General features: G+C 40.1%; 1 protein-coding gene across 6 annotated transcripts in view; it reads right to left on the reverse strand.

The window, feature by feature from the left end:
* The window catches only part of RHOBTB1 (Rho related BTB domain containing 1), a 69,846-nt gene that overhangs the window by 35,516 nt on the left and 21,042 nt on the right, over positions 1 to 13,288 (reverse strand). For 5 of the 6 annotated variants that reach the window (XM_050958317.1, XM_050958312.1, XM_050958314.1 and 2 more), the window contains 2 exons: positions 929 to 1,130; positions 456 to 559 (listed from right to left, as the gene is read on the reverse strand). In XM_050958317.1, coding sequence (XP_050814274.1) covers positions 456 to 559; positions 929 to 1,120 — 296 coding nt within the window. In that variant the 5' untranslated portion in view covers positions 1,121 to 1,130. Of the gene's footprint in view, positions 1 to 455; positions 560 to 928; positions 1,131 to 9,826; positions 9,914 to 13,288 lie in introns of those variants that run through there. The other variant, XM_050958315.1, reaches the window with a different exon arrangement.

Consider the following 13,288-nt stretch of genomic DNA (forward strand, 5'->3'; position numbering starts at 1 on the left):
AATGACCCACTCAACTCAACAGACCACCTTCTTATTATAGTTGTGTGTGTGTGCATATATATTTTGCAACACAGGAGATTATGTTTTCCCAACACATCTGTTTGTTAGCTCAGTAATAAGTGAATTGATTACCCTTCATGATGTTTACTCAAGCTAGGAAAATTGGTGTTCATTTTTATAAAACCACAGCCTCATTTTTGTGAACGCTCTTTATAGTCTGAAACATTACAGTATTGTGAGCAGGGCTTAACATTTTCTTCAAATGAATGTAGAATGTAAAACTGTGTATGTGTATCTTTTTAATCCGTACAGTTGATATCATCCTTGTAACAGGCAGAAATATGAATACCTTTGATTGTTATAAGGCCTCATGTTTCAGAATTCAGAGCCACAAATTTCTCTCTGCTAAATATTACTGCAGCTACTATTTAAAAGCTAGACTTGGCTCATTTTACCTTCCATAAGCAAAACGCCTGTCTTTGTGATGGTCGCCAAAAGTATCCCAGAGTCTGAGAGAAACGCTCACTTCATCAACAACATCCCGGGAGCGTTCAAGTACCTAAAACAGAATAGACATTATATTTTCCTCTCTCAATTAAAAATCTCACTACAAACAAAATTGCTATTTTCCTTGTAAAAAAGAAATGATGCCATGCTACACCAAATTAGCACAGGGTTAAATTTTATAATATGTAAGCACAATATGAGTATTTTAAATATGTTCTTGTCACAAAATTTTCAGAATGTAACTGTGGGGCTTAGAGAAAAAGTGGATGCCTTGCATGTTAGATGGTAGCTGCCTTAGGGTTTTTGTAAATACATTTTTATTTTTGAGTTGCCCACTACATCTTGACCATTAAAGAGCTGATCAATAACAATACAAACTTATTGTGTGCACTACACATTTAATAAACTGGAAAATCCTTACCTCTTGGCAGACACGGTACTGATCAATTGCCCAGACGGTCGGTACGTGAGTTGCTAGCAGCTGATACTGTGTCAAAGTGGTATTGCATGCCCTTGCGCAAATTAAGCGAGTCTTCCCCACTGCATTATCACCAACCACCACACATTTTATGGTTTCTATGTTGGGTCTTTCGTAGTCCATGTCAGTGTCCATTTATCAAAAACTGCAACACAACAGTTACATTTGTTTTCTAATATCACAGAAGTTGTGTTATTTACAATCAGATCCTTCCACTTCCACTTGCTAAAGACAAGAATGAAGACTTAAGACAAAGGTTATGCAAGTTTGTCATAAACAGATAAGAAAAGTTAATAGCACAGAAGTACTTTATATCTCTTTGACTGTAAAGGGTTAACAAGTTCAGTAAGCCTGGCTGTCACCTGACCAGAGGACCAATCAGAGGACAGGATACTTTCAAATCTTGAGGGAGGGAAGTTTTTCTGCTGAGCTGTTAATTTTGGTTGTTGTTCACTCTGGGGGCTCAGAGGGATCAGATGTGCAACCAGGTTTCTCTCCAATCTCCCTGATACAGTTTCTTATAGATCCAGAATAGTGAGTACTAGGTAGATAAAGCGAGTTCGGCTTATGTTTGTTTTCTTTATTTACAAATGTGTATTTGGTTGGAAGAAGTTCAAATGTGTATTTGGCTGACAGGAGTTCAAATTGGTATTTTGCTGAAAAGATTTTAATTTGTACTTGTATACTTAGGCTGGGAGGGTGTTCCCAGTGTCTATAGCTGAAAGACCCTGTACCTATTCCATTTTAAATTTACAAAGACAATTTTTACTGTTTTTTCTTTCTTTAATTAAAAGCTTTTCTTGTTTGAGAACCTAATTGTTTTTTTTATTCTGGTGAGACCCCAGGGGACTGGGACTGGATTCACCAGGGAATTGGTGGGGAGAAAGGAGGGAAGAGGGAGAGAGAGGCTGATTTCTCTCTGTGCCAGGATTACTTTCTCTCAGGAAGAGTCTGGGAGGGGGAAAGAGAAGGCAAGAGGAAGGTGAATTGTCCTCTCTGTTTTGTGATTCAAGGAGTTTGAATCAGTGATCTTCCAGGGTAACCCAGGGAGGGGAAGCCTGGGAGAGGCAACGGTGGGGGAAAGGGTTTACTTTCCTTGTGTTGAGATCCAGAGGGACTGGGTCTTGGGGGTCCCCGGGCAAGGTTTTAGGGGGTCCAGAGTGTACTAGGCACTGGAATTCCTGCTTGGTGGCAGCGCTACAAGATCTAAGCTGGTAACTGAGCTTAGAGGAATTCATGCTGGTACCCCATCTTTTGGACGCTAAGGTTGAGAGTGGGGAATTATATCATGACAAAGTTGTACTAAAGTTGATGAACAGTTCCTTTATATCCTACACACAGTTACTGAAACAGTTTTGACCGTAGGCGGTTTATTCCAGTTAGTATGTTATTATCTCCTTGGTTTTCTGTAAACACAAACCTTCTTGCTGTAGATAAATATTTGTGAAGCTAGGTCTGCCAACAAAGACTTATGTCTCACTAACTACTTTTTATATTGAGAAGCGGAGGAGACTAGACATCAGTGGGTTTAACATTAGGAATTCTGGCATAAACCTGTTTTTGTACTACAAGTTTTGCCTCGCATTTTGTCCTTTCGAGTTTTGGATTATGAGAGTCAACCTAAAAAGACAAGTTCTAACTATATTCTTAAGTACATAAAGCATGGTGAAAACTGAATCACCCAGCTATATACACAATATAAATTACAACCAAAAATGTGCAGATATGTTACTTGTAAGATAACAGAAGAGCTCTGACTTTCTGCACTCCATAATTTATACTGATCTAATTCAACTCAGTGATTATTGTATCATGCATATATCATATACTCTCTCTCTGTTTTTATAAGTTATGTTTGTACAGTCAACAATTTTTCTGTTATGAAAGTAAACAACTACAAAAAACATTTTAGAATGTTTGCAAACCAGATTAAAGCCTATATTAAAATCAAGCAGTCTAACTAGAACTTGAATATACAAATGTTTTCTCATTAGAAATTTTTTTTTGTAAGATACTGGAATTATTTTGCTAAAAAGCAGAAATATGGTTTGTTTTTTAAAAACACTGTCCTTGTGGAAAGTTGAAAATGGACAGATTTCCTTAATAAACATTTGTATGTGTGTTAAATCAGCGAGTGGGTGGGAATATGGGGAAGGGTTGGGAGACACAGAAGGGGGAGATCTTTTTTAAAAAAATGAATTCCAATAAGTCCCTGGGAAAATCTGCCGTTTTCCCTCTGAGAGAAATGAACGATCATCGTTCAGAATATCTGATTTTGCTCTCCAAATCTCTAGTAATCTTCTTACTGACAGAGTGTCTGCCGCTGAATATCAATAAGGAAGGAGAATAAGAGAAAATACAAGGCACAACCATATTTAGTAGGGGTTGCCTAACAGATTTAAACAAACAAATAAACAAAAAGAAAGACCTACATGCGGATTTCATTAATTGCCAAAATACAGGTAATCTTTTATAGAGATTTTTTTTCCTTTCAATAAAGCATTTAAAATTAAGGAATAGACATAATTAAGACAATGAATGATTCTGCTTTACATGTTCTTTATTCTAAACCACAGTTAATTCATCCAACATAACTAAATACACATTAAATCATCATGCCAATTAAAAAAAATAAATGCTGTTTTGCTGTTCTTTCTTTGCAGTCTCAAATCCATTATTTTCTGTAACTCTTAAGAATAAGTACAACTTTTCAGTAACTATTAGACCGCGACTAATTTTAATTGAGCTTTTTCATTACTTCAGTTGATATGACCTACAGCAACAAGTCAGTGTTGGGACTAAATATTACCGAACCACTTAAGATTTTGGATGTGCAATGTGGAGGCAGAATTTAGAGAATGGCAAAGTTACATTTTTATCCATATTTATTTTGTGTGTGGGGGAGGAAGGAGCTAAAGGGATCTTCTAAAGTACAGACATTTATTACCAAAGTAGAGTGAAGCTGTGCCATTCTTCTGTCACACTGATCTACTGATGTAGCTATTACACTTTGGAAGACATGTAGTATAGGATAACCTGTCAAAATATTTTGATACTGCACCACCATATAGTTGGTTTTCTCACAGTGAGAACACAATTTAGGCTCTAATCTCACACCTGAATGTGCACAGGCAGAGGTGGATTAAACTTTTGTGGGTCCTTGGGCAAGAGCAAGTGGAGACCCTTGCCTACCCCTTCCACCTGTGGCCACACCCAGTCCCCCCCGCAACTCCTCCCAGGAGACTGGGGTTTGCCCCGCCACACCTGCCCAGTGCTCCTGCCAGGGACAGGGTTAGGGGCTTCCCCCACCCACCCAGTGCTCCTACTGGGGAGTAGGGTTAGGGCATGATGGCTTCCCCCGCTCCCTGGCAGGAGCGCCAGATGGTCGGAGCAGATCGGGGCCCCCCAACTGGCTGAGGCCCCTGGGCACAGGCCCTGCTGGCCCAGTGGCTAATCTGCCACTGGCCGAGGGTTTCTATATGGGGACAGGAATCTGTCTGAAAAGTCAGTTGCAAGATTGGGGCCTTTGAGTCCAGTAAGTTATTTGGGGCAAGGAACATGCCTTCATAGGTGTTTATGCAGCACCTAGCACAATGGGGTGTCTTGGAACAACTGTAACATAAACAACAGGTCTCCGGGGAATGAAAGAAAATGACACAGCATGTGCACAGTCTGTACATTAGAGAAAATGAAGCTATCAGAGAAGTCCTAACAAGTGTGATCCTAATCTGAACATACATTCCACCTCCACAAGCAGTAGGAAAGCAGCCATCTTAGGGAGAGTGACAGGGACTTTTGGCTAGCTGGCCACTTTTGCCCCAAGTTAAAACTGCAAGCATACTATCTGTCTGTTGCCCCACATACTTGAAAAAGTGCTTGCCTATCTGTCTGTTGCCCCACATACTTGAAAAAGTGCTTGGCCATTGAGCAAATCTCATTTAAGACTCTGATCCTTTGCGTGAAACCTTGAGGCAAAGGGGCTCCACCAGTTGCTAGGGTCTGCTCAAATGGATCTAAATGTAGGATCAAGGCCACAGTGAATAGCACTGGGAACAATGGGTCATTTGGTTCCTCAGCTGCCCTACTCTCCACCTGTAGGACTTATCTGCAAAGGAACCAATGGTTACAACCTTGTTATCTACCCAAAATTATAGACAAGCCATTTTTTCTTGGAATTATGTATCCCAGCCTGAAAGACAGACCCAGAGCACTGAATGAGTTGAGAAAAGGCAAATTAAAAAGAAGTGTAGTATATGATTTACTTGGAAACCTTTAAAAATACCTTTTCTTGCAGGTCTCAGTATAAGCAGTAACTCCTGACATCACAAGTATTAAATTACTTAATATTTTATTCATGCATGGCATCACAGATGAAATGCAGAAATGTTTAAAGTGCTGGAAAGGAAACTGAAGTAGTACAGCTAGCCAGTGTATCTGGCTGGTTAAAACTACAAACAGAAGTCTGTGCTAAAACAATGTTTCTCATACTTAAAATTCTATCTCAAATGCTGTTATTTGATCAGTTTATTTTAACATAATTTATTAAAAATGTAAATGATTGGTTTGGTGAGAATAAGCTAGAGCCTGTCACAAAATAGATGTTAAGTAAAAAAAGAGCCTATGGTGTCAAAAATAATAATAATAATAATTACAAAGTAGGTTTAAAATGAATAGGTAAGTCTAGATAAAAAATAATAAACCTACAAAGTACAAGAGAAATCTGAGAATCCTAAAAAGGAATATATGGGAAGAATATAAATTAAATTAAAAAGTCCTTTTTATTTTTTGATATTTTTACTAACTTAATTAAAGCAAAGATATCAGAGATTGGTCCCAGAAAGCCTGAATTCTATGAAGTAGATCAACAGTAGCCGAGTGAAGATATTTTTAGGTTGACTCAATACTATACAAAACTATGATTAAAATAAACCAGATACTGTAGCTCTTCGCAAATGATCCAATTTAGAATTCATCTGGCTAGTACATTTCTGAGTACAATGAGGCAGACTGATATCAATGATGAAAATATTGGGAAGGATCTTAGACATCACTTTGGATGTTTTTATTTTCAAATTACCGTCATCTGGGATTATTGGAAAACTAAGAGGAAACAGACAGGCGAACACAAAGAAGAAACAGGAGAGCAGAGAGCGCGCCAAGTTCCTAGATAAATCTATTTGATTTGTAGGAATGAAGTATGGGATGTAAAGCAGGCAGTGTCCAATAAAGTGTAAGGTTATAACTCCAGTTCATAAGCTACACTAATTCTTATGGCTACCTGTTTCTCTCTCCTCTTCTATCTCCATTTACTGATGGGGGTCTTTCTTACTTTTTCCTCACTGTTGAATGAGTATCCTTTATCATCATGGAAACCCGAGCTGCTACTACAACACACAGATTCTTCCAACCAACTGGTCTTAATAATAATACAATTTTACATTTCTAAAGCACTTTTATCCAAAAGCACGTTAAAGAAACATTATCTTAAAATCTAGTCAACAATTTTTTTTTAAATTAAGCAGTTCTAGTTCCTCCCCATGAACCTGCCTGCCAACAGCTGTGATTTTACAAGTGAAATTTCTTTTTAAAAATTATTCTCTCTCTCCTGTCACTGGGTAAAAGACCAACACAAACAACAGAGGAGATGTACTAAGGTCATGATCCTGCAGGAAGATCCTGGCAGGTATGCCTATCCCCATTTGAAGCATTTCATTGGCACAGGAATTTGCCTCCATAGATCTCATTGCAGGATCAGAGGTTGATTGGCTAACTTCGTGGGAAGAAATGCACTTTGTACACAATCCACAGAGCTAGTTATTTTTTTCCATTTCAAAACTTTCTCCTAAAAAACAAGAATGGCCTTTATTAAAAGTGAATATTTTTGTGGAAAAGTTTCATTTTTTCCAAATTTTCTTTTAAAAAAATACACATTTTCAGTTTTCAGAAACCAAAAGCAACCATTTTTTTCCATTTCTTTTTAAACTTTTCACAGAAAATATTTACCATTTTTCAACCAGAAATAATTAGTTTCCCTATCACGTACACAAAATAGATGAATAAAAGAAAGGAAGAAAAAAAATCTCTACGCAATTTAATTTATAGTCATCTTAGACCATACTTGAATCAACAGGACAAAACAATTCAGATTGCAGTGTGTTTTTAAAGCTGATAGCATCTGTTTAACTAACGGGGAGGCAGGGTGTCCTAGTGGATATGCACTGGACAGGGACTCAAGAGACCTGGCGCTGCCTCTGCTTTGCTGAGTGACCTGCAAAGCCACTTCCGCCTCTGTGCCTCAGTTTTCCTCATCTGTAAAATGGGGGTAATGATACTGATCTCCTTTGTAAAAAGTTTTGAGATCTGTGATCAGCGTATGATGATTATAAAGCATAAGTTAACCAACAAAGAACATATGCCAATTTTTCTTATAGCAGTAGCCAAATATGAACCCTCCCCCCACCAGCACAGAATACACACCAACAATCTAGAACAGGGGTTTTGAACCTTTTCCTTTCTGAGGCGCCCCCTCAACATACTATAAAAACTCCACAGCCCATCTGTGCCACAACTGCTTTTCTGCATGTAAAAGCCAGGACCGGCATCAGGGAGTAGCAAGAAGGACAATTGCTCGTGGCCCCACATTATTGGGCTGGGGGGCCTACAAAGCTAAGTTGCTCAGGCTTCAGCTTGAGCTTTCTGCCCTGGGCCCTAGCAAGTCTAACGCTGGCCCTGCTTGAAATCTGCTTATGGCCCCTCAACTGAGAACCTCTGGTCTCAAGCATCTGCCCAGTGATTTAGGTCTGATCCTGGCAACACTTACTACTAGGGTTCATACTTATTATTGTGAGGAATCCAATTGACTTCAACAGGATGGCTCATGGCAAAGTAACTACTAGGTTTATTGCTATGGACTTGATCGAGCCCTCAAGCTGAAGGTCGTGAGTGAGGATTTGAGAACCTCCGATGCTCACCAAAGAAGGCCCTCCCTTCCTCTCTCTCAAAGGTGAACTGTCAATAGTTCCAACCCTGCCTGTCTCAAATGACAATTTTGGACATGAGGGACAGGGAGACCCTTGAATAAACAGATCTTCCATTACTGAGACTAGTGTTAGCATTTTCAAAGAAATCTAATGGAAAGCGGCATCTGAATTCATGCAATTGAATGGGAGATAGGTGCTTCACTCCCTCAGATGCCTTTGAAAACGCTAGCATTAAAAAAAAACAAAAAACAAAAGAAAACCCACAAAACCTACTGATGAGACCTTGAAGAGCACTCACTGAGAAACAGACTCCTAGAAATACGTGACGTGGCTGCATTTGTGGTTTCTCCCCCAGCAAGGCAGTACTATCTATTTTAAGGGTGTACTTTTCTTACTATGAATACTTTATAGAAACAATAATATAACCTGGTACAACAAAGGGTGATTAGGAAGTGCAGCAGAGTGCATATATGCATACCCAAGATGAAAACACAGAAGCTGGAGATTTAGAAGTGATGCAGAAGTGCTAAATTCTACAGGAACTGAAGTCACTGCATTAGATTGAAAACTGTTAAGATATCAGAATGCTGGCAAAAGCCAAAGCAGATATGCAATAGAGCCAGGGAAGCAAAAGAGTTGTTTTCACTTTGAAATATAAAACAAACCCTTTTTGTTTTAGAAACTAAATGGATTTATAGGCATATATGAAAGGAGAAAAAGAACTTTCAGATATGGTTCATCTGTTTAAAAGGCAGAAATCACAGGCATCTCCGATTCAAGGAGAGGAGGAGAAAGGAAGGGGCCATAAGACCAACTGCAGTCTGATATACTTCAGTTAATAAATTCAGAACTATGCCAAATAAATTGGCGAAAGAAACCACAGCAGGGTATCAAGTACCCGACAGATGGCAGCAGCTGGTGAAAGACTGTCAAAAAACCTTTGCATGAGGTGTAACCTAGATGAGGAAAATTATCAAATGACAGAGGGTAAAAAAGGAAGTAATAACAAATTTACATTGTTAGCATCAATGGATCAGCCAGTACCAGAGACAGACAACAAGGGATCAGTGTAATGAGGGTTAAATCACGTGACAAGGTAAGGCAAACAGGACTTTTGGGGCAGATCCTCAGTTGGTATAAATTGGCATAGCTCCATTGGCTTCAATGGAGTTATACCAATTTACACTAAAGTAGGATCTGATCCATTTTGTACTGAAGGAGAGACTACTTAGAAGATACTAAGTTAGGATATTGGGAAGATATGCTAGATTAATAATGGAATGTTTTATCTTCTATCAACCCCATCTAATTGGCCCCTGTTAATACAACAGAGGATAGCAATAGCCAATGCATGGAGTTTCTGAAGATCTTCAGCAGATTTTGAGCAAAATTCTGTTCTTAAATGCTAACATACCCTTGTTTGCTGAGCTCTAAGTGACATTTCTCATATTTTTCCTTTTGTTTTATAAGTTATGATTTTGAAAAATGTTAGTTGCTGTTTTATTCACTCCTATTTTTGAGTGTATAAGAGAAATATAAATAATGAGCAATGCAACTACATGACGGCAGGAATAACCCAATAGACCTGCATGGTCATTGGAATATTTAGCACTTGGAAGGGTTTGTGATGGCTGACTTTAGGTCAATGTTGTTAACAGGTTCAGGGCTATGTCATGCACTTACACCCTGTGCAAACCCAGCAGCAAAAGTCAGTGGAGAATTCTGCTTGTAATGTCTAGTACCAAAATTCTTCCTTTCTGCCAAAAAACAAATGAAAAAGATTTATTACCACCCTCACCCCACCACCACCAAAAAAGCCAAACCAAACAAAAACCTCTGAGGCCTCTCAGTTGTTTCTTACCACACGGAGGAATCAGTTCCAGTATCCTCATGAAAGGTTGGGACAGCACTGGCTACGGAGAATCCAAGCTCCAACCCTGTGGATCTGCATCCAGAAACCAAGAGCCCAGGTCTCGTCACATCTCCTCCATGCTCTGTCCCCTTTTTGTTCACACAGCATACTACCTTTTGCTCCTTCAGCAGGGCTGCGCATTCTCATTCCTTTCACGGGGACCAAGGAAACAGTGGGATTTTTTACATTGATCTCACTAGCAGTAATTTCCATGATTTCTTGATGTGAGCTTTCAGTCTCTTCTCGTGCATGCAAGCTGCAAAGACTGGCTGCTCAGCCTCTCCTCTTCCCCATTAATTGGCCATGCTCAGGAATGAATGACTGAGCCCCAAGCATGCTTTGCACTGTGGTCCTCACACAGGCTTTGGGCAGCTTGGGTGGAGGCAGAAGCCAGGGGAAAGCAGGTTAAATAACAACCAGTTGCTCCTTTGCTTCTGCTATTTTCAGGGCTTCTCTGCCCTCTTGCTCCCCCAGTACTTACATTTGTTTGCTGGGAAAATACATATTAGCAGGAATTATAAAGTTAGCAGGATATATGGACCAAATGGTCAACATTTCTCTTCAACCTATATACTACAGTGGTGGCTCTCAACCTTTCCGGACTACTTTACCCCTTTCAGGAGTCTGATTTGTCTTGCGTAACCCCAAGATCCATCTCACTTAAAAACTACTTGCTTACAAAATCAGACAAATATACAAAAGCATCACAGCACACTATTACTGAAAAAAATGTTACTTTCTAATTTTTACCAAATAATTCAAAAATAAACCAACTGAAATATAGGTATTGTACTTAGAGCAATATAAACAAGTAATTGTCTGTATGAAATTTTAGTTTGTACTGATTCTGCTGGTGATTTTTCTGTAGCCTGTTGTAAAACTTGGCAAACAGGTGGATGAGTTGATGTACCCTCTGGAAGACATCTGCATACTCCCAGGGGCATGTAGCGTACCCTTGGTTGAGAACCACTGTACTATAGTGAAGCTTGGAGTACTAACATGGTAGGAGTTTTACAAAACTCATCAAGGTGGGGCTAATTTCTCTTGAGATATCTATTTCTTTTTATATTAGTACATTGCTGTATCTCTTTAGGACCCTGTGACAATTTATGAATTCCAGTTTGAGATCATGAATATATATTTCCTTAACTACAAACTCAGTTTTGAAGAGGAGCTTATCTGCCTTGTCTTTTTACCTCCATGTTTGACTGAGACTAATAAATTCATTTGGGCATAAACTTTTGTGGATTAAAACTCACTTCATCAGATGCATGGAGTGAAAAATACAGCAAGCAGTATATATATATATATATATACACACAGCACTTGAAAAGATGGGAGTTGCCTTACCAAGAAGGGGCTTAGTGCTAACGAGGCCAATTCAATTAAGGTGGAAGTGGCCTATTCTCAACAGCTGACATGAAGAGTGAAATATCAAGAGAAGGAAAATTATTTTTGCAGTGTTAATGAGGGCAATGCAATCAAGGTAGATGTCGGCCGTTTCCAACAGTTGACCAGAAGATATGAGTATCAGCAGAGGGAAAATTACTTTCTGTAGTAACCCATCCACTCCCAGTCTTTATTCAGGCCTAATTTGATGGGGTCCAGTTTGCAAATTAATTCCAGTTCTGCAGTTTCTCACTGAAGTCTTTTTTTTGAAGTGTTTTTGTTGAAGAATTGACACTTAAGTCTGTTATTGAGTGTCCAGGGAGATTGAAGTGTTCTCCTACTGGTTTCTGAATGTTACAATTCTTGATGTCTGATTTGTGTCCATTTATTCTTTTGCGTAGACTGTCCAGTTTGACCAATGTACATGGCAGGGGGGCATTGCTGGCATGTGATGGCATATATCACATTGGTAGATGTGCAGGTGAACGAGCCCCTGATGGTTTGCTGATATGGTTAGGTCCTATGATGGTGTCCCTTGAATAGATACGCAGACAGAGTTGGCAACAGGATTTGTTGCAGGAATTGGTTCCTGGGTTAGTATTTTTGTTGGACGGTGTGTAGTTCCTGGTGAGTATTTGCTTCAGGTTAGGGGGCTGTCTGCAAGCAAGGACTGGCCTGTCTCCCAAGGTCTGCGAGAATGAGGGATCATCTTTCAGGATAGGTTGCAGATCCCTCATGATGCACTGGAGAAGTTTTAGTTGGGGGCTGTAGGTGATGGCTAGTGGAGTTCTGTTACTTTCTTTGTTGGGCCTGTCCTGTAGTAAGTGACTTCTGGGTACCCTTCTAGCTCTGTCAATCTGTTTCGTCACTTCACCAGGTGGGTACTGTAGTTTTAAGAACGCTTGATAGAGATCCTGTAGGTGTTTGTCTGAGGATTGGAGCAAATGCAGTTGTATCTTAGAGCTTGGCTGTAGACAATGGATCACGTGATGTAGTCTGGATGAAAGCTGGAGGCACGTAGGTAAGTACAGCAGTCAGTAGGTTTCCAGTATAGGGTGGTGTTTATTTGACCATCGCTTATTTGCACTGTAGTGTCCAGGAAGTGGATTTCTTGTGTGGACTGGTCTAGGCAGAGGTTGATGGTGGGGTGGAAATTGTTGAAATCCTGGTGGAATTCCTTAAGGACCTCCTTCCCATGGGTCCAGATGATGAAGATGTCATCAATGTAGTGCAAATAGAGTAGGGGCACTAGGAGACGAGAGCTGAGGAAGCATTGTTCTAAGTCAGCCATAAAAATGTTGGCATACCACAAGGACTCCTCATTGTTTTTGCTGATACAGACTAACACGGCTACCACTCTGAAACCTACAAGGGATAGTGACACTATGCTAACAATGGAGGGCTGTTAAACCTTGATGGTCCTCTATTCACACAGAAGGACCCTTGGACAAAGAGTTGGCTACCACCCAAAAGAACCATTCAGCCCAGGTGAGCTGGTACCTAAGCAACAGATCACTTCTGGAAGACTCTGATCACCTGAGGAGGTGATCAGGGGGATCACATGACAAAGTGGAGCAGAGGTTAGAAAAGAAAGTCTCTCAGACAGATATGCAGGAGTGGCAGGTCAGAGCACTAGTGGCAAGGTGAGCTGAGGCTGTGGGGATGGAGGAACAGCAGGGGAGAGGCCGGGGGTTAGCCTCCTGCCTTGGAACTCAAGGGCTGGATGTGTCCTGCAGGCTGTAGTTTGCCCACCTCTGAACTAGAGCTGTCTATTTCTTGTGCTAAGTAAAATATAGTTGTGGCAGAAACCTTTGCAAAATCTGAGAGTTGTATTCTTCGACTATCACATATCCCTGCCATGGTAAACTGTAAACCAGAGTGTCCACAAGGCTGGAGCTCTGGGAAAGGATATGATTAAGCTCCTGCGGTGTCAGCACTGGTCCTGAAGGCCTAGAGCAGCTGCACCACCAAATCCTACTTCTGTGAAGGGGTAACAGACCCAGAGGTGGAATCCATGAAGAG

Source organism: Gopherus flavomarginatus, chromosome 6 (genome assembly GCF_025201925.1).
Source record: "Gopherus flavomarginatus isolate rGopFla2 chromosome 6, rGopFla2.mat.asm, whole genome shotgun sequence".
Taxonomy (NCBI): domain Eukaryota; kingdom Metazoa; phylum Chordata; order Testudines; family Testudinidae; genus Gopherus; species Gopherus flavomarginatus.